General features: G+C 35.1%; 1 protein-coding gene across 1 annotated transcript in view; it reads right to left on the reverse strand.

The window, feature by feature from the left end:
• beta-PheRS (phenylalanine--tRNA ligase beta subunit) overlaps positions 1–27,315 on the reverse strand; it is a 90,804-nt gene that overhangs the window by 34,071 nt on the left and 29,418 nt on the right. The window contains exons 5-7 of the mRNA XM_081747270.1: positions 18,808–19,074; positions 11,273–11,452; positions 6,039–6,214 (exon numbers count right to left, since the gene is read on the reverse strand). Of these exons, the coding sequence (XP_081603396.1) occupies positions 6,039–6,214; positions 11,273–11,452; positions 18,808–19,074 (623 nt within the window). The remainder of the gene's footprint in view (positions 1–6,038; positions 6,215–11,272; positions 11,453–18,807; positions 19,075–27,315) is intronic.

A 27,315-nucleotide genomic window follows, 5' to 3' on the forward strand; every position in this document is an offset into this window, starting at 1 on the left:
CCATCTATGGACGGAGAAATAAAACTCGTGAAAGTCCTTGACTGTTAAACTCACTGTTTCAAATATTTACAATTTAATTTGCATAAAGAAAAACCGAAAAAGGAAATAAAAAAAATATATCGATAGTTATTTAACCCAGGTCCTTTCTAGAATTGTACACCAGCAGTAAGATCTGTGAAGAAATCCTTTATCTTATTTTTTTTATAGTTTTGTATTTGTAAATATATATTAGTTATGTATTGATAAATAAGGTTAATTTAAACAAATTACCTTTATTGTTCCAGACAATATTAATGCTACAAACCAAAAATACAACGAGAACTCATAATAGCTTCAGCAGAAATCAACTATGATCGTATCACCGACTTCAGTCTATACAAGATCATATTTTCATGATTTGAATGCATCACTCAGTTGTATTCCAAAGACTTAATAAATTTAGAAACACTACAATATTTTTACTTTCATTTCCTTAGCTAGATCACACATATTGGAGTTTTGTTGGTTATAATATGATAAGTAGCCATCTACGGAACATTACTAAGACTGACTGAACATATTACATATACATGTACGTCATAAAATTGATATGGGCTGATCCGATCCAATAACTTTATAATGATTTTAATATGCGTCTCAGAACAATGAGTGAATCCCACCAAACCTAACCACTAGCCAGGTATGCAGGAAGTGTATTGGCGGTACGCATAGCTAGGCCTACAAACTGCTTGCCATCTTTATTAATTCATTTCAAAGCAGGAGCAGGAGCATATACTAATCCAGCCATACACTAAAATACACTACAACTACTTCGTGATGATGAGTTATGAACTATCTACAAATGACATGCAACTAAAAAAAAATCCAAGAGAGAAAATATTTGATATCGAGAGAACGCATTTGCAAATGTTTATCACAACTTGCTTTTCACAGTAATAATTATTTATATTTAGATCAGCACCATTAATCAACCTAATCTAAATAATGAGTCAGTCTTAATACATGAAGAGCAACAAACCAAACTGAACTCCCCTTTAAATAAACACGTAAGGCCACTGTTGACCTAGATATTTACGTGATGAAAGCTGTTTCCGAGATGTAACGGTAATATCATTCACAGTGATCATGGCTAATGATAATACGGACAAAGAAACAAATTTTGATTGAAGTTGACAGACTACTATTATAATCAAGTATTATTAAATTTCATTCTAGTGGAGAGATGTACAGGAAATGCGTAAGATGCGTGACGCAACACTGATTTAACTATACATCGTAATGCAAAACCTTTCCATATTTAATCGAACTGGTTTTATCATAACAGTTAATGTTCATACTAGTGGGTTGCTATGGTAATGTTATGGTTGTAGCCTACGAGGCGCCATCTTAAGTTGGCAGCTTCAATCTTGGACGAATAAAGCTATTAAATTATGTTACCTGAATGGCAGCAAATTCTCTTAAAAACAGTGACTAGGTTTCAGGTACCAAGGGCTTCCACCTCCGAAAGTTCACAAGCTCGGCTGTCGATTCCCTTTATAACTGGATTTCAGCCGCTATATTATTCCTGTTCCACAAAATGGCGGATTACACCAAATCTTTATTGGGTGGCATCCTAAAATGCATTTTACTAAATTTTTATTGATCCTCCTGTTCCACACTAAATCCTATAATATCAAGGTTTGATCTGAAAACTTTTTCGATAAGGTTAAAGTCCAAAAGTGAAAATTTTCTACGTTGACTTTCAAATTACAGGAGGATCCGCCACCGGTAATCTGTTGTTTATAATTTTTTTCTTCTTCTTCTACAAAGTACGTCACTAATCTCAAGGACGATAGTACCAACTCACTTCGTCTCGGAACGAATTCATTTTAATTTCAAAATATTGTTTTGAATGTATACTGTTTCTCCCGATTAATAATTTACGTTATTCTAATATTTAACTTTAATATAATTGGCTAATGTTCCGTAGTTTCAAGGTAATAATGTTATATGGGAAGTTACAAAAGTGACAAAATTAGCTTGTTTAGTTTCACCCAAACAAAAATAATCTATCAGTTGCATATAAAACAAACATAGTTAAAGGGAAAATTAATGAAGAATCAACCTAACAAAATATCATTATTATAACATTAACTATATCAAAAGTGACAGATTAACTATATGGGTGCTACCAAAACAATAGCGCCAACAACAAACTAATCCATGTACTATACCAACACTGCACAGATTAACTATACGAGTGCCAACAATGTTATAGAACAAACAAGAGTGAGTTTAACTATACGGGGGCCGCCAGACAATAGAATAGGCAACAAAATAATCAATGTATCGTTACCGGGAAACCGGTACGTTACAAGATTACAACTAAAATAGATATATATATATATATTATTCAATTGATAATTAAAATTGTTCTTTCACAATTCAGTTTTCCAAAATATAATTTTAAATGATCTGAGGTAAGGAATACTGTATACTAGGTCATCATTTCAAAACTAAATATGCACATGAAAAAGAACGTAAAGTAAGGTTTAACACTGGAATACTGTGAAATGACACGAAAAATCAGAACAAAATGCAATGCATTTCTTACAGGTTAAAAATATCAAATACAATGTATATTAGGTCACGTATTAACAGTTTCTGATGAATGCTCTTTCAAAAGTAAAGTTATAATACGCAAAGAATACGTATTTAAATACCACAAACTTACCAATTCAGTTAACGAAAAAGGGCACTTACTTAATGCGAACTGTATTACATTGACTGAGAATTTTTTATTTACTTATTTATTTATTTAGAGATTTTCTTTTACATATTAAAATACGCACTACTATGTACAACATTTAATGAATACTAAGATTATTCTAAAACCATCATGAAATTCTGAATATACTGAATGAATGAAAAATGTTTTTCTTTAGTTTGAAACAAATAGAGAAGAAAGTAATATATAGCTTTCGTTTATATTAGAAGTAACATCGCAACTTTACATCAGTTCTCCCCGCTTGTCTTGTGCCTACTGGGTATGTCTTTGGTGCAGGGGTCCCGGGTTAATTCCAGGTGGGAGAGCATATTGAACGGATTACAGTGGTTCGGATTCCACCTTGAACTGTACATCCACGTCTTACATAGCCTCGAGATTAGAAAGATATATTGAAATTCAACAAACAAACAAACGCATTTTTGCATTTTACAATAATCTGTACAAAGGGTAATAATAAAACTTGGAGAACATAGCGGCCTGAAATGTAGAAATTATCGATTTGGACCGATATATAGGTAGGTATTAATTTTAGCGCGGGAACAAGAGGCACGTGACTGAGAAGATTTAGAAATTCAAATTTAACAGTATCATGCAAAAACTGTTCGACCGAATTTGAACATTCTTGATACACGAAAAGATCTTTAACTTTTGAATTGCCATACTCAGTAGTTAATGAGAATAATTATATACCTAATCCTGTGGAAAAAGCAAACTATAATATTCCTTTCCTTTCTTCTTCCCTGAAATCCGGGACATTTAAGCGTTCTGAGAAATATTTTCGGGACGCCGGGACGCAGATCTCGATTCCGTGACGGTCCCGGTTTTTCCGGGACGAATGGCAACCCTAGGCTAAACTGCATGGGAATTCCGGTTTTGCAGAAACTTACTATTTATATTACCGTACGTAAAAAGGAGACAAGAATATAAAATGTGTCGTACTGTTTTGCAGGTAACAAGCATGTTGAAAAATTACAACATTTGAATCATACAGTGCGAATGGCTATAGGCTATATGTGACACGCACCTATAGCTTAAACGGAATCAGAACCACATAAGCGAGCTCTCCCCGGGACTCTTAAGCCGAAGCTGCATGCACTAACATATATATTAAAAATCCGTGTTATCATCTATACGTAGATATTGCTTCAAAATATATTTACGTTGGCCACTTTTCAATGGAACTAAAGGGTCAATATAAACAGATTTCACTACGTTATCAAACGGAAACAACTTGACTGTTTTTATTTCAGAACACAGTTTGGTCTTCAGCCATGGAAAGTGTAAATTTATTGACTTCGGAGCAAGGTGAAGAATAAACTTTTTTTTTTTTTTTTTTTTTTTTTTTTTTTTTTTTTTTTTTTTTACAAAAAATATACTGACTCCCTACATATTCAAACGCTGAATGGTTCTCTTCGCTGACCTAATGGCCTGTGTGCCTTTGGCACACGTAGTTCCGGATCCGATTCCCGGTGGAAGCACACTAAAATTTGAAAGAATTACGGTGGTTCAAATTCCACTTTGAACTATAGGTTCATGTCTTATATATCATAGGTACTAAACAAAAAAGGGACACAATTCAATACATAAATAAATAAATAAATTCTGAACACTACCACACAAGTCAGTGTCACTGACTAGACTACTACTTCAACAACTAGAAAAGAAAAACAGAAAATGTTGAACAACTCTTTATCTACTAATGAATAGAAAATAGTTGGAAATGATAACCAGATATTGTCTTCATATACAAAGTATAAATCACATTTTAAGATTTCTGCCTCGAAGAAACTTAAGAGTACGAAAAACTCATATGAGCTCAAATGGGTTAGTTAAAAAGCTGATTTTTTAAAAGTATGACAGACAACCACAGAATGCTGATAATGCGCACCACAGCTCAATGTTGTCGGGTCCAATTATGAACGCGCAGACTTTGGTAAGTATTAAAATCTTGAAATGTTTGGCGTAGAGTTTTCATGTTACCATCTCATTTGTAAAACTGGTACTCATTATTTAAATTTTACAATAATTTCCACTGTAAGGAAGTGTTGTTTTTTTCTTTCTTTTTTTTCTGTGTGTACAAATAAGTAAGAAAATTGTAGTTAACAATGAGTTGAGTTGAGTTGAATTTCAGTTTAGCGTCCCTTTCAGCAGCGAGGCTATATGAGACGTGGACCTACTGATTAACGTGGAATCCGAACCACATGAGCTCCCGCCGGGAATCGAACCCGGGTCTCCCGCGCCAAAGGTGCGTACGCTAACTGCTTAGCCACGGAGGAGCTCTGTAGTTAACAAGTATATTGTTGACTACGTAAGCTTGTTTGTTTGTTCAGATTTTCTCTGATCAAAATTAATTCTGGATTCTTGGGTTTGATGAAATACGCCACATAGCAAACATTTCATTTACAAATTCTACACTTCTGGATCTGGCAATGTGCCAGATTTTGCGCATTATCACGAGTCGGTCATTGTTCTATAAACAGTGCTCATGTTTTAAATTCTGTTCCTTTTATTATCTCGCATTGCCTTCTATAAAATATTTGGTTGGAAATTTACCATTATTATATTCTCAACTCAAGCAAAATCAGTTGGAATTCTGAGAAAAGGAGGAAAGAAGAAAGAAAAAAAGGAAGGAAAGAAGGAAACGAATATACAAAACTTGACCGGGCAGGTTAACAGCAGGTTACTGACTGTAACCCGTAACTGAAATGAAGGTAATGACATACGTATCAGAGACGTGACAAACTTTTTGCACGAAGATCCGTCAACTGAGGAAGATGAACAGTTCAATAAAACTGTTTTGACTCCGCAAGAGGTAAGCATCATTTTCTTAAATTTAACAGCATGCGCCAAACAGATACCTTAACGCATTATCTGCACAGTGTTCTATATTAATTGTAAGTTGTTCATAATTTCAGTCACTTTTTGACTATTATATTCAAAGGACAGTTAAAAGGAAGGGTTAAGCAATTTAGGTGTTATAGAAGGAAAACATCTCCTATCTTGTGACCTTATTCTTTGCAATTCTCTGCTTTGAAATAATTTGTACAGCACTGCAACAAAGAGTAAGGTCACAATGTAGGAGTAATTTACTTTTCTCATTAATTAACCTTCTGTGACACCTGAAATTTCCTACCTCATGCTTTGTAACTGCTAATGTGACACGTCAAGAAGTCCTGAAATTGTAAGTAATGTTGATACAGAACAATAGATACGCGAGATTTTTTTTTAATTGGAACATTGTAATATATGAGTTAGATATACATATATTTACCTGATACCAATATTAGCATTCACTCGTTTCGCTGACACAACCTCCTCTCTATATTTCAGTTCTGGTAATATTTGAGTTGTGCTGTCAGGGTATACAACTTCACAATATTCCACGCAATACTTGTCTTTACAATATTGGCTGAACATGCAAACTAGAGTATCAAGTACAACTTTCGCCTGCAAAATAAAGAAACAATTACAATGTAAACTACCACTCTGTGACAAGTTGAATGCTTATTTCTGTAACATAGCAAATATACAGGGAATGTAAATAAATAAATAAATAAATAAAAAATACAATCTAATTTGAAAAATAATGAAATTAAGGAATTTTTCAGTTAGTGTAAATATTGCTATTTAGTTATTGGTTCGGTGTTTCTATACTGCTCAAATCGATTAATTGTTTCCCACAACTTTCCAGCATCTGAAGTCTTATTTTTTGAATAAAAACTAACACAATTACGAAGCTGACAACATGAATATAATTTTTTGCTTCTTTATTCATGCACTACCAACAAACACTCGTCTTCTCGCATTCATTATAGTGAATTTGCCTGAAACAGAAAATTGTAAGAAAGTCCAAATAAATCAACCTTTTTTAAAAAAAAAAAAAAAAAAATATATATATATATATATATATATGAACTGGCACCTGAAGTACGTATGTATTATTACATCAGTATTCTTTTAAAATGTAATACCATTGAATTAGATTGATTTTTGTGTAGAGTTATTTTTTATTTCGATATATATATTTTAATATTGCTACTGTCCATCAACAGAAGATGCAATTAGTACAAACAGCAATAACTCCTTCTCCCATTATACTAAATGTTCGTAACATCTAATTCGATTCATAAAATTTTATAATGAGATATATAAAGTAAAATTATTATTTACAATGTGTTTCGAATGTAATATTCACTGCATAATTTAGTTATATAAAACAATTCCCACCATAGCACCTATTTTAAGATGGATGAAGTTTGTCGTGAGATGCACCCATGATTCCACATAATGACCGTATGCAAGAAGCCTGCGTCCTACTGCAGCGATTTAAAGGCGGCTCGAAATTTTAAACCTCATTATAAACAACTAATATTAACAATTTTAACATTTATTTCCGTCCTCAAGAACAATCATTCTACAAAGAGAAGAGAGTTTACATCATACTACGTATAGCACTCAGATACCAGGAAGATTCAAGTCAAATGTAACATTTTGTCTCATGAGCACACACATAGATCTAGCGAATGCCTTAGTCATAGTAAAAGAGTAAAGTGTCTACTATTAACGCATGATGAAACAAAATGAATGCACTATGGAGAACATGCACGAGCCTATGAGTGCGAACGCGAAACAGTGATGGAATTTCTTCTGAAAAAAATGTAAGAGCTAGTGAAAGTGAAAATTACAGAAGTCTTCAAAGACAGTGCAGTAATCAAACTCTCAGCCGTGGTAAATATCTGAATATGCAAATGGTTTAAACGAAGAGATCACATACCGGTACATCATCATCTGGGATGAGGTGGATCGGAACCCACTCAATCGTTCCCGTGAACATGCATAAGGATTTATCATCCTGTGATGTAATTTATATACAGTGAGTGATCTCTAATATTGCATTCCGAGAGACGTACTTAAAAAGTGGTTTGTTCACTAAACGCATTTCGTCTCTGCAAAACAATGAACGCTATACATAATGCCAATTTCATGAACTGCATCTTGAAAGGACTCGGCTGGGAGTTAATGTCCCATATCTCTTATAATTTGAACTTCGCTCCAAGCGATTTTTACTAGTTTGAAGCAATAAAGAAGTTCCTCGGGAGTAAGCAATTTAGCAGGATAACGAGATTCAGTATAGCGAATTATAAATTTTGTTTCATTAATTTACTATATTTCCTTATTTATTTCTTATGTTACGTGAAAGTATTCAAAGTTAATATCATCAGAATCGTTAATAATAGATTTACGGCATTCATGTTATTACTGTTTTAACTGCACCGTTCCCCACGTTCTTCGTATTATAATGTACTTCGTAAATTTAAATTCCCCTCCGGATTAATTTTTTCATATGCTGTCAGAAGATAGACGTATTTTCTCACTTTAACCTTTACGGAATTGATTCTATTTAATCTCCAGATACAAGCAAATGGATAAGAACAGTCAACATTAGATTTCCACTGCTGTCTGATGTTTCCTGATTTTTTATTTAAAAAAAAAACGGCGCTAAAATCTTTACTTTGGATCTTATATATTGAGAAAACTTGAGATTATTTCCTATTCGTATTCATATCTTACTGTAAACAAATTTATCACAGGTAAGAGGAAGATTACTGCATAGAAGTGTTGATCTAAACAAGCGCAAATAAACAGATAGGGTCGATTTTGTAAAAGCGCAGTAGGTATACTTTTAATAGATAAAATAGAGATGTTAGTTTGGTTGCAAACGAGTAACAAAAAACTACAAACAAAATGTCTACCATCTTACATCATCCTAACATCCGTAGTTAACAATTTTATATAAATTATCACTTACTATCTACAGATTCCCTTAATTCATAATGGGGACCAGCTTTCTTCTTGATCCAATTCTTTTTGTTCATTTTTAATATAAATAACTGTTTATAAGAAACTGTTGATGTCTAAATTTTTTCTACATTCTTTTAAGTGAGATAATATGTCTTGTAACTATATATCCTTGTATGTATACACTAAAATTTGAATCGAAGCCTTTGTGGTTTTGAATTCCATAAAGGTAACGTGTCTGCCCAGAAAGTGAGAGTTACGAACAAATCAGAACTGTGATGAAATTTTCGTTTCTCTAGTACAAGTTTTCGCAGGAGATCCATCAGGATATGATTAACATTTACACGCCTCTGCTTCTCCGCACTGTATAATAATAATAATAATAATAATAATAATAATAATAATAATAATAATAATAATAATAATAATAATAACAAAAAAGCATATTACCGTGTACGAAAACCAGAAGCGATCTGGAAATCCCTGATCATTCATGACCTAATTCTTGGGGAGCAGCCGCATATCAGGGTAAAGCGTGGGAGTCTCTGGACATTTCCCAATTGTTGGTTGGCTTGGAGTTGAACATTCGTTTCAGCACTGAGCTCTCACAAGGGATCGAACCCAGGTCTCTTGCGCCAAAGGGAACGTATACCAACGAGGGAACTCGAAGTATTTGCCGAGAACGCCTTGGTGCCCCAATCAAGATATGTGCAAATTAACTAACGTAAAAGCTGAAAGATTCGTAAACCTAAAGCTCGAAAGGGTAGAGGTATCCAGGGAAATTATCTTCCATTTTGCAAGTGAAAATAACAATTCCTACCAGTATTAGTAGTCATAAGGAAAATTTCGTGACACTATAATCAAGAGACGAAACTCTAGTAAATGGAATGACATTCAAATTAAACACGCCCTAAAGTTGCAGCGGTAGCGATTTGTCAGTTTGTTCATGTACAACTTATCAGCATATGGAGGGTTCCTTATCATAGGCACAGATTTGAAATGATAAGGAATAATAAAGTTCTTCGCTTAGAGCAGAAAAAATGTAGTGCAGTACACTTCCTTCATGGTGCTCTAATTTTTACAGACCACTTAAAAGAAATTGTTGAAGAAGATCGAAATATACACAGAATATCTACGAAAAACTTCACATCCAAAATTAGAGCTGCTACAAATAGCATTAAAAGACAAAACTCAAGTTGAAATAGAGAGAACATATAAATGGTATTTCAATGAGAAAATACCTTTTTGGTTGAAAAAAATCACATATATGAGAGCGCTAGTTGATACATACTGCTGACGGGTATAATCATGATTGTTTTCTTTTGAAGCGTGATCGAAATTTTTAAATAGTAAGTGGTCCCGGGATATATCAAATTGTATTAGTTTTACCATAAGCGTAAAATTGTCATCTGTTTTGCCGTAAGAGTATTCTGATTAGAGATAATGACATATGAAATTGATAAAAAGAGCGGTTGAGGTAATAAAAATAAAATAAATTTATTCATATCCACATTGACACATTATTAGATCATTAATATTGAGTGTACGTGAGAGGAAAGATATTACGATAATTAAAAAAGGGAAACCGAATATTAGTCGCCAAAACAATTATTTAGTAGTTTGGTATTTTCGAGCTCATTCATGGAGCTCTTTTTCAACTTATTAACAGCGAACACAATAATTAACACATGACAATACTATGAATATTATATTTACATAGATTATAACATTATTAGATGTTGACTCAGACTATGAAAACTGTGCAGTAATTAACTAAGATTTCTTACTTCCTATCTAAAATACTTTTTGTTACATGCATTCATCATCGAGGATACGTCCGTTCCATTATCCTTTTCCCCGATATCTATCTTTCAGACTATATTATGTGACCAATGCATCCCTATGATTAAAATATGTATATACGAAAAATCAGCCATGTGATGTCAAACTCAAAATTCTCAGTTTCTTCACTCACTATGTCCTTCATCCAAAAGAGAGAGAGAGAAAAAAAAAGTTTGAAATTGTTCCTTACACTGTTTCACCACAAAAACTTACAACTAGTTTCTCTTTCTGTGAAGCTTCCGAATAACTAGCATAGATGCTTTTGCTCTATGTTTCAGAGTTAGATTCTCGAAGAAGCCTTGTTCTCTTAGTCTATGAACCCAATGAGTAAAACATAAAATCAAGTACAAAACTTTGAACTAAACCTCTCAGACTCCTATATATTAACTGGATTACTAAACACTCCAGATGTCCTTAAAAGACAAACACATGACCACTTCGGCAGCTTTAATATCTGCATCTCACAAATCTGCCAAGAAAATCTTCTACTTAGCTTTCTACATTGATAGAACTCAAAATGAAATGAAATCTTTCAGTTTAACATCCCACAATTAAGCCCTTTAGGCTATGGGAAACAGACTATTAAGGCAGTGAATGAGAATGTGAACGGAAACGAGAGTACCCGGAGAAAACCCACAGACACAATGTTGTTCAAAACAAACTTACCTGGCCGGAGATCGAACCAAAGATCCCATACACCAGAGGTAAGCGCTCTACTACCGAGCCACCGCCAAATGTTCAATACTACTGGTACTTCAATAATGTTTCGATTTATTTATTGTTTATATTCTAACGCCTTACGCACTATAATTCAATTTCTGACAGTGCTCACACAGCTGAAAAAAATTGTAATTTAAATCTTACCTTCACTAAATCTGTGGCAGTACATTCGATGAATACGTTTTTAGTCTTCAGATTTATTTTGGTATGATCTCCATTTATAATAGGAGGCATTGACAATACAACACCATTACTGTCGTATATTATTGGATACACTGGACTATCTTTGATTATAGGCAAATACTGTTTAAGTTGAGAATGTGTCTGTAATAAGAAAACCAGTTATAATAAGAGGAACATTAACGACCATTATTATTTATTCATAAGGCTTGCATTTTTACATTCTTATTACATCCTATTGATATTATGATGTTGTGATATGTAGGAATCACTGAGTTATATTTTTCTCTACTTACCATGGTATTTGCATAAGAAAGAAAGACAGAAAAAAGTACAGAAGACTTAGGAAAATAAGTATATTTTGACAGATAAAATTGTTCTGTTACAAGTAATAGCTTATTTTAATGGCTTATTTTAATGGCTTATTTTAATATATCAATTTCACTTCTCTCTTTCAGAACTAAAGGCCAAATAATATAATAATAATAATAATAATAATAATTGATCATCACCATGATAATCATTATTATTTCCGGCTGTCGCTCGGATCAAACATGAGAGCCTTTTCTCCTTTTTTTCTTCACATTTCATCCCTAAACAAATTTTGCATTTTTGCTCCTTTTTTGTCTTTTTTCTCTTTTTGAGCCTATATTTTTCTTGATCTTTCTCTCGGTTTTCTTCCCTCGTCTTTGGTTTCTAATTTTCCTTGCTATCCTTTGCTGTATCTTTCTTTTCACGTGACCGAACCCTCTTATTTTCTCCCTCCTAATCAGTTCTACACTTTCTGCTCCCACCTTCTCTCATATTTTATCATTTCTCACTCTTTTCTTGCATTTCCTTCCATTCCTCTCAGAAATTTCATTTCTATTGTCCATATCTCGTTTTCTCTCTTCCTGCCGTTGTCAAGGTCTCCAAGTTGTATGTACGTGCTTCGAATACCCCATCTTCTTGCACTGTTTCGGTATCTCCTTTTTCCATATCATGCCTTTTACTTCTTGGTACAGCTCCTGAGCCTACTGTATTTTCCATTCAGTCTATTTTTCCTTCTATGTATATTACATTTCCTAGGTAGTTATACTCATGACTCTTAATTTATCATCTCCAAACTTTATTTTTATCTCCTCTGCTTCCTTCTTCTTCCTGCTTATCACCATTACTTTGTTTTTACTCCGACTTATGAGGTCTCATTCTTCCAGTTTAGTATTCAACTAATGCAATCTTCCTCTTTTCTTTCTTCAGTTAACATCGTGCCATCCATTTATAGCTATGTTCTATCTTTTCTTCCCCCACTTTTTTCTACACGTTCCATATTTCGTCCGTAATCATTATAAAGAGTAGGAGAGACAGCACCTTTCCTTGCCTGAGTCCCGTTCTTACTACAAAGCAGTCAATCTTTACTTTTTGTACACTCACGAAGATCTCTCCTATCTTCGTACACTGCTTTCAACACCACAGTTATCTTTCTGCTACAACCCTTCTTCCTTTTCATTGCTTACCACACAGCATTTCTGGACACTTTCTCGTATTGCTTTTCTAAATCTATGAATATTAGAATAATTTTATTTCCATATTCTCACTTTTTCTTTATCTATTGCTTTACTACGAAAATTAAGTCCCTTGTGATCCTTCCTTTTCTAAATTCATCTTGCTCTTCTTTTATCAATCCTTCGGTCTTTGTCCTCAGTTTATTCTTCAGGCCTCTTTCAAATATCTTCAATACCTGCGGTCTCTTGATGCCTCTCTAGTTATTACACTTCTATCAGCATCCTTTTTTAAATATCGATATTATGAATCCTCTCCTCCAGTTTCCTGGTACTCTCTTCTTTTTCCATGGAGCTATCAATATTATATATAACCACAACACTCCCCTATATCCTGCTGCCTTTCTCATTTCTGCGTCTACTTAATCTATCTCTGCCGCTTTCCTCAATTTCATTTCTCTTAATGCCACTTATTTCTACTTATTTCCACTTATTTCCAAATTACTGGATCTTCCTCTTCTGTGCCCATCTCTTGCTTGCTATCTCTTCTTTCCTACTTACCTCCTGACTTTTGCAGTCAGTAGCGAGTCGAAATATTCCTTCTATCACTCTTTGGCATTTCTGCGTTATCAAAACTCCTTCTGTTTTCACTGTTCTTTCTGCTACTGGTTTTCCTTTTGTCGTGGCTAAAATTTCGATCAAACTTTTTGCGGTTTTGCAAACACCCTGTACATCCACGACAAGTTCTCCCCTACATACATTACACGAATTTGTTTAAATAAATTGTTATGTGAGTATCGCCCCGACTTATTCTCAAACTACTTCATTTACTAATCCAGTGGAATAACTTTATTTCTTAAACATCTTGTAAAGAAGATAGATATTCAGAGATGTCTGACTGACTTCCGTTACAGACACCCTCCTTAAGTCTTACGACCAACTATGAGATGATAAGATTCTTTTCTCTCTTTTCCCCCTTTTTGAAATAACTTCTCTGTTTTACGTTGAATCATCAGTCTGACATTAATGTTACCAAACCCTCTTAGAATCTTACTCCTGATAGTAATCCAAATTCTATATTTAGCGCTGACTTCATACTTTCGCAGCTGCTAGACTGGCCTTTGAACCAAGCACTTGTATAGACTTGTGTCACCCCTTTTTCTTGTATAATGTTGTGTAATCTTAGCTGGTTTTAGTTGGAACCCATGTCTGTATTTTTTTTCTTTCTTTTTTTTTTTTTTTTTACCGAAATGTTACCATTGTGAAGGTGTGTGCATTTTGGAAGCTTATAGTCATCAGAATCGTCGCGCGCCTATCATAAGTAGTATGAGATCACCTTAAGCCAATCAGAGTTCACCAAGTGGTCCAAACCCTTACATCATCCACATCCAATCAGCTTCTAAAGAAATTTTTCTAATTGTTGCACAATCTGGTGTAAGATTGACACACCCAAGCCCGAGACATAAAACCTCGGGAATGAGCTCTCTTGAGGTTCATTACCTCCGAACGACGCGATGAGCACGTAGTCCGTGCTCTAGCTCCCCTCGTGGGGAGGCAGTCCTCTGCACTTCTTGCAGAGTGACCGTAAGATACTTTAGCGATACTTCCAACTCTCCTGGACTTAGTGTAGTGTATAGTGAAGAACTAACGACTCAAAAGTGCTGTGTCAATCAGGCGTGCACCACACCACCCGTCATACATCGAATTCTAATTGTGGTTGGACTGAAGTAAGTACTTTTATTAGCTCACCCAGAGGGCTGTCATACACTTACTCACTATCGGAATTCTTCTATAGACTAAAATATTCGTTCGCCCTACTTTCATGGAACCATTGTTGATGTCGACTATATTTCGGAAATGCACACTTCCGAACAATCATGGATCTGTCGAAATCTGTCATCCCTTAAACTGTAATCTTAATTAGTGATTTAATAGTGATCCTTCTAATGTTTTCTATTATGGTCTGTAAAGAAACTGAACTCTTTGATAATAAATCAACCGCAACACACTCGTAATACTTTCATCTTTTATTACTATAACAGACCGATAGAAAATCCCAATCTCTCCTTAAGTCTAAAGAGACGCCTCCACTCGGACCACACACTGCAAACTAAGTGGTAAGTCACCTTACGGTGGATCGTCGCGAGAGTGAATCTACAAGTAGTCTAGGTTGTAGTCCTGTTGGCTCCTGGGGACTCTCGTCCCCCGTAGAGGGACTGCCATTGGGCCAGGTACGTCAATACCCTGTCTCGGCTGAGACACCTGTTGCTGACCTCTCTCCTGCATCCACCTACAGATAAGAACTAACCTCTTTCAGCCAATCCGCTCGGGCTATCAACTATCGCTCCTAGTTTTCCAACTTCAAGAGATTATTGTAGTGAGTGAGCTAATTACGTCACCTGTGACTAACTTGTGTAATTCGATTTGCAGTAGTGTTGTGTGTCGCCAGTGAATAGTGTAAGAGGGCTGTGGTAGGAAAGTGCCTCTTAGTGTAAATCATGTGTTCGTTATTCTCTGATCCTTGCGATTTTTCAATATGTTATTTGTAATGCAATAATTCCTTTGACCAAGGGGAGTCGCTTCCTCAATTGGCTTAATACGTAAATGAATATTCTTTAAGCCCTAGTAAATTAATTGAGTTAAATGATCATTGGTTCTAATTGTTTGGTCGTTCAACTATTCTCTAGCTGTAAGTGCCCATTTGCTTGAACTCTCTCAATGTTAACGAGGCGCACTCTTACTTTATTATTTCGTCCGCCCCTCTTGATGAAATCATTGGTAGCGGGATGTGTTTGAACTCCCTTCTTTTGATGTACAAAACCTGGATGTGTTTTTTATCGCCACTCGTGTGGCCCCATCTTAATTATAGATATTATTAGGTATTTAACTAACTATACATGGGTATAATTTGACAACACGGCGGACAATTAAATGCTAAGTATCCTTTGTAATCTTGTGATATAACCTCTGTCGGATTAATGATTCATTGCGCCACTCTTAGATTGAACAACCGCTCTCTCGCCGAGGTCGTAGCCTCAGACCTTACTATCATAAATCACACCGTTCCGTGTTCAGACCACTGCCATCGGTGTGATCCAGAAAACAATTATTTATTCGTATTGATTGTGTTTATTGCCTTAGCACTGTCTCAGGAACCTCTTAATATTTTGTGAGATTGAGGAAGCGACTATTTGACGAGCTTTTGCCTTTTACGCAAGGATAGGAGTAGCCTTATTAAGATCAGAATGTTATCCGAAAAGTCCTACCGGTGGTTTCGCTTGAACTCGACCCCTTACGGGTTGTCGACGCCACAATTTGTTTTTCACCAACGTGCAAGTTTCCTGTTCCTTGCTACATCTTTTATTCTATCTCCTCCCAGCATTCATTTTCTCCCCTTGAACTACTATGTTGCTCATTATCTTTCCTTGTCATCTGCTCTTCAAGTCCTCATCCATTTTTTCCATCCCTCTTTCTTCTTACCACCTGTTTCCTCCGATTCATTTCACCACTTGGGTTTTTAACACTGGTGTTCTTCCGCCTATCTCTGCAAATTTCACCACTGTCTCTCCGAAGTTCTTCCAGTCTACATCTATCTCTTCTGGTCATTTCACTTTCATTTTGTTTGTTTTCTCTGTCTTTCCACATCTTTAACTTCTTCCATTTCTCTTCCCTTCTCTCTCCTATCTTCGCTACTGTGGTCTTCTCCGAAATCTTTCAATGGAATAACCGTCATGTTCATTAACTACCTTCTCATTTTGTTTGCTACTATTATATGTCAAGTAATGACTTCACTCTCTCTTACCTCATCCATATGTTATTTTCTTATTACTCTTCTCTCAATCATTAGTCAATGCCTATCACAGAACTCCACTGAATTTTCCCTCTCACTATTTAGTTTTATGTATTCAAATTGTCCCATTATTCTTTTCATCCTTGTTCCTTCCCTTTCAACTTGTGCATATAGGTCACTCAGTATCACTACCTTGTCTTCCTCTCTTTCCAGTTCTTCTAAGCGAAGTCCTCTCAACATAACCTACTTAGGAGACAGACCTGGGTAAACTGATCCTTCCTTTGTTCGTTTCAACTCTCGCTTGATAATTCTGTCACACCTTACTTCTAAGTTCCTTGTCCAAGATAGGGATACACCATGCCACTGTTATCGGCGGCTCCGGAACATTGGTAAGATGAAGAAGTTAAGACTCATGAGTGCCACATGAGCTGACACCGACCAACAAAAATCGCCGTCTGGAGAAGTGCAGTTCTCTGAGTGTAAAGAATAATAGGAATATCAGATTGTCACTCGTGATGAAAATTGGATCTGCTATGAAATCGTGTAATCAATTGGCCAGAACAATGGTTGGATCTTGATCAAAGTCCAAGATGATTTTCAAAACACCTAAATGATACTGCTTCTGGTATGATGATCTACGGTGGAGTTAAACTATCACTGGAGATCGTTAGAGTCCCGACCTTTCTGAAATACACAGCAACTTCATCTGCAAGCATCCAAATAATTTTAAAAGATATGCATGATTGGAGTATGAGACCCTTCCTCATCCACCTCATCTGCTGATGTCTGCCCCACAGACTACCATTTCTTCCGGCATTTTGAGCACTTCTTGAGCGGGAACATCTTCCCTGATGATCAGTAACCGCAACATACGGCTAAGCATATCTTAGTATCGGAGACTCTAGATTTCTTTCGCCACGGAATCCAATCGTTGGCTGAGTGATGGCAGAACTGTCTGGTTGCAGACGGTGACTACTTTGATTAACCAAGTATTGTAGTTTATGTTGTTTGGTTTTTGGAAATTATGCAATTGGATTCGGATATTTCATTCGCATCCAACTAGTATTTAATAAATTTCTTAAAGCATGCTTTGTGCAGTCGGTCACTCATACTGGTTCTAATATGTATATAAATGTATGGATACCTACAACTTGTACTATTCGAAAAATAAAGAATATTACTGACACATGATTTGTTGAATTTTCTTTCACAGAATGTAGTGCGTAAGGATATAAACTGTGATATTATTGAACGTTATATGAACATAAAAATATAAATACAATTTTTTAATTCCTCTGTACAGCAGATATTGGAGAACTAGAAAAATGATCTTGCCGCATTATCTACAGCAATAAACATTAAAGAAATTTAAAAGAAATTAAGAATGCTGGAAAAAGCAAATAAGGCATTACGTCAACATGGGATATAGCAATTCTTAGAGAATCTATGTAACAAGTACTACGAGTAACGTCCTTCTGATAAACAAGTACATAAAATTTTTCAGCATTTTCTTTCTATTTTATTAGATGTTTCACACATGAACATAATTAGTCTAATACGTGATGGTAAACTAATTTTAAAATAACTAATACTCACCTGTAATATGACTTGGAATCCTAAAAGGACTATTATATTTTGTAGAATTTCGGCAACCAATCTTGTTGCCTTTAACGACAGCCGTCATGGAAAGCTTTGACTTCACAAATTATGCGATGTTAGCACATCCCTAGCACATATTTAATGCATGTCTGAAGAATACTTTCTTTTGAATAGCATTATACTTACAAAACTATTCATTTAAATTATATTTATATATCTCACATATTAGATTCTAGTGCTAAATGAAGGAGATTGGCTGAAAGATTGAATTTCCATTTTAAAATACCATTTATAGTGGCAACGTTGCGCTGAATATCACTGACTATGACGAAGCTTCCGTTTTCACATTAACTTACGTTTTTATATATTTATTAGGTGAGTTATTTATACCTCACTTCTTAAGTTAGCTAATTTCTGATGTCAAATATTTCAGAATTCTGAAAGGTTGTTAACTTTTTAAGTACAATACTTACAATTTTTTTAACGAATTGACAACAATAATAATAGTAATAATAAATGAATAAATAAATTTTATTCAGCAAATGACGGGAGATATATTACTTTAAGTTATCTAAGGCAGCGAACGTGCAGTCATAAATTACAGGGAGAATATTTATCACGATACTTACAGAATACAACTCCATAATTTCACTTCCTGTATATTCTTTGGCTTGATTAAGTGGTTGAAATTTAATTTCATTAGGTGGTTTTGCATCGTATGTAAATGGTCCTTGGATAGTGTCAAGATCGTGAGTACCAATAGCAACTAATGACCTTTTTCTACAAATATTTTGGTGCAACTTCTCTTGAAGGTCAATGAAGCTATTATAAATATCTTGATCGAATGTAATGTTACGCAACACTGCTGCTACTGCAAATGGCCGAATTCTTTTGGTCTGTAAAAATAAATTATTTTTTATTTTACTTTTACATAAATAACGCTTAAACGACTATGAGTAAAACTCACAAACATTGTCTAAGAATGCACACTAGAGTATTTTAAATTAATAGGGAATATACTGTTATTTTCTTTTCAGTAACATGGCCTTCAGTCGACAATTAGAACTAGGTTGTTGCTTAGGTTTAGGAATTAGATTTCTGGGCTTTCCGAATTCTCCGGCGATCACACTATACGAGAAATCGGAGAAGGAAATAGGCGGCCTGAGGGTATTATGTTCGATATTATCTCGACATCTTCTTCGTATAAATGAAGAAAACTCAAGAAAATTTCACTCAGCTGTCCTGAAATATCTTTTACACATTGTCGACTGAGTGTCCCCACTAAGAATCGAACCCGGACATCGCAAAGTATTCTTTAAATAAATTAAGCAGACTGGATAGCGTAATACAGGGTGTCCGAGAAGTCCTTCCCTGATTACAGAAATTGATAACTCAGCCTAGAAATAAGATAAAAATATGAAACTGGTGTTGAATTGTTTACAAACTATAAAAGTTTTGGTCACATCAGTACACTTCCACATGAACACCCTTGGTAGCACGTAGCACATCTAGGCGATATTCAATTTCCATCCACACATTAGCCAACATCACTGGAGGGATCGATGCAACGACTGTGGTTATTCGTTGCTGCAGGGTTTCAAGATCTGGTACACGTGTTCGGTAGACCTCATCCTTGACATAACTTCATAAAAAGAAGTCTAATGGGGTTATGTCAGGAGAGCGTGGAGGCCAAGCTGTTGGTCCATCACGACCAATCCATCGCCCAGGGCTTCTTACTTTCTTACTACAAACCTAAAACAAAAAAAAATTAAGACTTGGTAAAACAGAACAAACCTAACACAGACAAAAACTTTTATAGTTTGTAAACAATTCAACACCAGTTTCATATTTCTATCTTATTTCTAGCCTGAGTTATCAATTTCTGTAATCAGGGAAGGACTTCTCGGACACCCTGTAGTTAATCCATCGAAACGGTACAGTGGAGAGCCAGATACAATTCTCGGTGCAGTTATGCATTTATTCACTCTGTATATCAATAAATTCGCACCCATATAGTAACTGGTATGATATAAAAAAGGTTATTTCCTTAATTTACCGTATATAACACGACTGTATGAATGAATTCTAGCCACTGTTCGGGAAGTAATATTACAACGGCTAAAATTCATTCAAAAAATGTGTACTTGACACAATGTTTACTACAACGTATTTAGTGATATAGGGATATTTTTCTCAAAGTAATTGCCGCCATTATTAGTCGGAGTACTAGTTTCTATATCCTACTAGAATTTTGTCACCTGCTGCAGGGATTACATTGCAACTGCGTTCTTGATCTATTCCTCCTCCCGAGAATTCATGAAACCACTTCGTTACATGTTGTTGAATTAAGTTTCCATAAGCGAGTACAAATCCTCCGTCAACATCCGCTGGGCCCTTACTTTTTTTTTTTTTTTTTTTCAAACACAAAGTATAACGGAATGCATTTTACATTTGGCGGGATCCTAAATTAGTGCAGGCATCGTAACACATGTTACTCATACTAGCCTCCACATAGCAATGAGGAACAGCCGCGAGAGGGAACCAGAAAGCTGACAATGAAAGCCAGTATAGCCTAGTTACATAAAAAAAAAAAAATATCTGTCCGTCTACTAGGGTTGTAAGTTTAATTTACGGATACGCCTCGTACATTAAAACTTGCTTAAAGAAAATCTTTACAGCACCTGAAAATCGTAATATTACAATTGTCGAACTATTATTATTATTTTACACTTAAATATATGTAATTATGCTTCGCTGATTAATAACGATTAAATGATACAATCTGACACACAGCACTCTCAACGTTAATCTCGATCGCGCATTCTAAGTATAGTTCAGGTTTAGCGCTCAAGAAGTAAGCGTTCTACAATTAAGCCAGCAAGCCCAGCTATCATCCTTTGTATTCAGATCAATATTAACAATAGTTTGGAATTCAATAATACTTCTACGATTCATACCAAGTACTGCACCTCTGGTATAAGGAAGGTTTGTGTCTAAGGCATTTTCATGTCAAACCCTTTTTTATATATGCATTTGTGCTCATAACTATTGCCTGAACATATTGAAGTCTCAAGCATAATAAGTGTATGCCAATTGCTTGACTCTGTAATTAGCGCTAGAGCAAAGATATAATAGTTACATTGAAGTAGTGGAAAAGTAATAGGTAATTCCTATAGTAGTCCTAATGAAGAGAAAATATTATTGTTTTGAACATTTTGTTTATAGAAATTCATCACTATATATTAAAAAGAAAAAGAAAAGCTCTGAAAGTTAAAATCACTAAACGAATGAAACACTTAATGTGTGTCTGAATTATTAGGTTATAGAGATTACAAGGCTCATAGTGGTCTGGTCTCTTCTAAATAGTTGAAAAGTGTCCAAAAGCACCTGAAAAAGTGACCAAAATCTCATCAAAAAGTAACTTGAAACCTTGATGTTAAACTTGGGCAAAACTGAGTTTTACATTTTTTAAAAACCAAAATAGAGCCGGCTGGATCATAGCTCAAATACGTAGTGTTTTAACATGTTAAGATTTAAAATTATTTTACTTAAGTTTGTCAGCTAATAAAAAAGTGGATTTTTTGTGTTTAAAGGTTCATTATTAATTTCATACCTTGCACGGTTTTGTATTTTAACTTTGATCTGGATGGGGTACGGCCATGGACCCCCGAAGAAAATTTTGTAGAGAAGCCATCTCTCTGGTTGCTATATTACGTTTGGTAATTTTTTTTATTTGTATTAAGAAAATCTTAAGAAATTTATGTTCTATTCGTTAGCCAGGAGGGGAACGAGCCCCTCTTCCCCCCCCCCTTCGGGCGCTTATGGGTAAGGCCAAATTTCTATATTTTTATTATGTCGAATAATACAAAATTAAAGTAATGTAATTAATACATAGCATCTAGATTACCATTCATCATAGTATTCTGTCCTTACTGACAGGTCACTTGCAGCAGCAGAGAAGCTTCCATGCTCCACGGTCCTCCGCTAACCTCTTCGTCTTTACGTATGATTTTTCTGTTTTTATATTATCCATTAATTGTAGTCTCCTTCGCCCCCTCCCTCTCTTTCCCGCCACCACACGTCCCTCATGATACAATCTCTTCTTAGGCAATGTTCCAACCAGTTTCTCTTCCTCTTCTTAACAATATCTAAAAGTGTTCTTTTCTTCCCCACCATTTCTAACACCCTCTCATTCGCTTTCCGCTCGACCCAACTAATTCTTTCCATTCTTCTCCACACCCACATTTTGAAGGTTTCCAGTCGTCTTTCATCACTTTTATGTAATGTCCACGTTTCCGCCCCATACAGTAAAATACTCCACACGAAGCACTTTATGTGTCTTTTTTTCAACTTCTTACTCAAGGTCCCACAAAACACTTTTCTTCCTTCTAAAGACTTCTTTCGCCATTCCTATGCTTGCTTTTATTTCACGTTCGCAGTTCATGTCATTACTAAGAATATTACCCAGATATCGAAAACTATTCATTTGTTCTATTTTCTCCCCTCCCACTTTTATATTTGACACAGACCTCTTCGTTCTAATCACCACGGCAAGCCTTTTCTAGATCAATAAATACAAAATACATCTCTTCCCCTTTTTCTATAAATCTTTCAGCGATCGTCCTTAATAATCCAACATCTCTTGTGCCCTTACCTCTTCTGCACCCGAACTGCTCCTCTTCAACTTCTTCATTTGTTCGTCCATATAACCTTCTGTTCAGTATTCGGGGCAAAATTTTAGCTGCATGAGATATGAGACTAATAGTTTTATAATCCTCACATCTCTTTGAGTTCGATTGCTTAGCCAACCGTATCATGATCGTCTTCAGAAAGTCTTTTGGCCACTCTCCTGTTTCATGTATTTTATTGCATAATCGGTACAATTCTTTATTGCCCTTGTCTCCCATATTCTTAGTGAATTTAACTGGTATGTTATTTATCCCGTTTGCCTTTCCATTCCTAATCTAGGATATAGCCTTTTTAAACTCATCCCGAAGAATATCATTTTCTACTTCAACATTTAAGCTACACGGTCTATCCCTACTCTCATATAAGTCTTCAAAGTATTCTTTCCATCTTCCTATGACCTCATGTCTCTCGGCGACTACCTTCCCATTCTTATTTTTTACTGTCATCGTAATACTCCCTTGTTTTCTCCGAAATTCCATAATTTCACCTCCTTGTAATTTTTCTATGTCCTTGCATTTTCTTTTGTAAAACTCTTCCCTCGCTCTGCCTGTTTCCGTAATTCATTATTTAACTTTCTGTAATTCTTTCTGCCCTCTTCTGTATCAATCTGTTTCCACGTCTTCTTTTCCTTCATTTTCTGCAACATCTACTCTGTAACCCATGGTTTCTTAGTCCCATGGTTTCCCTTTAAGATTACCAGTAACTGGTAATAAAATTTTGTCTTGTACAATTGGTTTGGTACAAATTTTGTCTTGGTATCACATGATTGGTGAACATAAATATGGCTTCTACTAACATTCCGCATACAATGAAAAGTAAACTGTAAATAGGTAATGTATGTCATTCTCCTTTAACACAATAAAATCAAAGCAAATAATGTGGATTATGTTTATACCCTTAGTATGAACTTTTAAAATAAATTACAAATGTTAACTAAAAATGCAGTTTCATACAAAAATGATATAAAAAGTAGTAACAAGAACACATGCAGTAGCAAGATTTTCGTATTTTCAGATACACTTAGTCCTTCTTCATAAAGAAGTAAGTTATTAAGGAGGAGTTTTTCCTATCCACCATTTTCTGTGTCATCGGTCTGTTTCTGTTCATCTTGCAAATCTTTCCTTACTTCTTCAACCCCAATGCAAAACATAAATAACACGAAGAAATGACTTTACCCCCCCCCCCCAAAGTAACTTTTAGTTAAAAAAGTGACTTGCTATGAGCCCTGAGATTAAGAGCTTATAATTGTTGTTTTACGGTATGTTGAGTTTAAGAATTACTGCTAGTTGGCGCTCTTATCGCCACTAATCTTTCTGCTGCTACTTCTGAGTGGCTATTTAAGAGTGGGTACTCTCGTAAACCAAGACCAATGCCCTGCTGGAATTGCTACCAGTACGGGCATCGACTCCTCCAATACACACCTCAGCGTTTATGCTTCCGGTGTAGTGACGTAACACACATGAAGAAAATTGCGGAAATCCAATCAACAAACACTTCTGTGCAACTTGCAAAACAACAACCTACAGAATAGAAAGCAGTAGCTGTCCCTCCAGACCAAAGACTTTCAAACATCAATGATTCACAAATATGACAATAGAAGAGAATACTACACCAAACTACGTTAATGGCCCGTTTCAGAGCCAGTACGGTGAACAAGAAAAAACTCGGACAAACCATCAGCAAACAACAGTCTCCAATAAAAGAACATCAGAGAAGCAATAGAAGCAGCAACAAACAACATTATAGCATGGGTAACTTTCGTACCAACCATCTCCAATCCACAAAATGTTGGAGGCCATTCAAATCGCCACCAGGAAGGTTTTTAACAAAACAATAAAAGCTCTCACGACGACAACAGGAAAACTACACATAACTAAACCAACGTATGCACAGAAAATCAAGCAAATGGGTAACAAACAACCGCATCACCTGAAGCAGTAAGTAGTCAGAGCAAACAGGAAGTCATCACGCAGAAGAAGCAGAGGAGGAAAAAGCCAGGGGAGGAAGTAGCTGCAGCCTGCAAACCGATGACGACCAAAAGTACAGACAACGGACAACGTAACGGATAAATTTCATGTTCAAAAGGTAACAGATATTCCAACTAACAATACACCTCTTCACTACAGACAACACAGATTTGTATAAATCTAACATATTCAAATAGGTTTATTAATTTAATAATTTATTATTACAGACAAATTTACATGGAATTTCCCACCCTTCTAATGTTGTTTTGCCATGTAAATACTTAAGCATGCAGCATGACCGACAAAAGTTTTTATTCTGGTTTCCAGGTTTTTTCTTTCTTTCTTGTCCCTCTATCAAATAGAAAATAACTCTTCTCTCGCGCTTTCCTATCTTTTTGTTTACCTTTCTTTCTTTCTTACACATTCGCGTGTAAATGTCTTCCGTACAAGATAGAAACCGCGGCATATACATTCCCCCGACAGATATTTTAGTTTACTAATAGCATGGAGAAGAAGTATTTAGAATGTTGGTTGATGCCTTACTCACTGTCCAGAACGCGGGCTTTCCCGAGGGGCGTCCTTTATTCTAAATTTTCTGCTTCTGTTTCTGTCAGACAGATCTCCCGTTTGATCTCAGGTTGGCTGTAACCAAGTAAAATGCTCTAGTAGCTCTTAGAACTCTCTTCATGTAGTTCATGTTCATGTTCTTTATATTTGTAAGTTGTAAGCGATCAACGAACCAATTTAACTCTTTTGTAGGGTCTTCTCTAAATGATAAGAAGGCGAAGATGTAGGTAGTGGTATTACCTATGTAGATTTTGAGGGACTGGTCTAAATGATGATCAGAGACGGTAAGTGATACTTCTAGCATAGCTGTTCTCGTGGTAGGAAGTTTCGGACTTCTTAAATGATAGAAGGAAAGTCCTGTACGGACTTAAACGAACAATAAATAATTTGTTCAAACATGTAAAAACTACTTTCCATCCAATTATGGCCCTATTTTTAATGAGTTCATACAAGCTACATTTTTCTGCTTTTTTCGCCGTTATTCATATAAGTGAGCTCAACTCACTCACGTAGAGTTCTTACCCTTTAACTTAGAAACCATAGAATTATGTAAGATTCTTTTGGAGAAAACTATACGTGTATATTATATATATTGTTGTGTTGTTAATTTTGTCTTGTTGTTTTGTTCTCGCTTCTTGTTATTGCAACAAAAATATTTTTATATTTTAAGGGACTAGGGTTTTCTTTATATTTGATAGACTACTATCTTGTTAGTAAATTTAGTTAAATTGTAAAGCTACTTGATATCTATCCCTTAGACAATTAACTTTTGATCCTTTTTACGAGTTTTAAGTCTGAGAATAACTTTACTGAAAGGTCAGCTATAACTCTAAACTCATTTTATATTGGAAATATAAGCTTACGCACATATTCTAAGCTTACGCACATACTCTATACATACTCTAAGAATGTATAGAGTAAGAAAATTTATATTTTTTTTTTCACTTAAGTTGCACATAACAATAAAGAATCTTCGAATAAAATATGCAAATAACATGATCTGACAGACAAAACTCTAACAAAGTCGATATCATGTGTTTGTACGTAACACACAATGCTCAATTTAACTTAAGGAAATTTCTGTTACGGCTATTTCTATCATGATTAAGAACATAAAACCTTAAAACAATACACTAAGGAATAAGGAACACAATGCTATGCATTACCCATTAATTCCTGCACAGAAGGGTATATTTCAGTAGTTTTCTAGACAAAAAATTAAGAGAAGAAAGTATTGTGCTGAAGGTGATCAATTTACTCGGAAGCTATTAACATATTTTATGTCCTTAATACAAGCATTAAGTTTCTCCTAGTGCACCGGAATTGTGTGTAAACATGAAATAGGCCTACTATTGTAAATGTTCGACATAACTACATAGAAAACATACCAAAACCATGTCTTTTTTCTTTCTTTCCATACAGTCTGAAAAAGAAAATTAACCTGCTTTTTAATAATATTTCAAAATACTTGATTTTAAATATCCAACGATATCCAATAACCACAAAGAACTATTTCGCTAACGCAGATAGCGAATACTAAAAAAATTATGCATTCTAGTAACACCTCTCTGTAGAGATTGAAAGTAAGTTACTTTTTCAATTGTACCAATTGCAACAGAACAGGAATAGTAGACGAACTATTCAACTGTCAAATACAGTAATACAGTGCCAAATCTTCAGAACTTTGCAGAGGAACATCCTTGATTTATCTTCGAAGTAGACGAAAACTTAAACGATCGAACTTTCAGATACATCGGCACTGTCAGATCTATCTGTAAGGAATTACTGAATTATAGAATGTACTGTAATGTCAGTCAAATAATATTGTTGTGTCCATCTCTCGGTCATTTATAGGTCACATAGGATCATCTTCGACTACTTATAAGAATAACGTAACATTTACGGTCTTCGGTC

Source organism: Thermobia domestica, unplaced genomic scaffold (assembly GCF_964235325.1).
Source record: "Thermobia domestica unplaced genomic scaffold, izTheDome1.hap1.1 HAP1_SCAFFOLD_153, whole genome shotgun sequence".
Taxonomy (NCBI): domain Eukaryota; kingdom Metazoa; phylum Arthropoda; class Insecta; order Zygentoma; family Lepismatidae; genus Thermobia; species Thermobia domestica.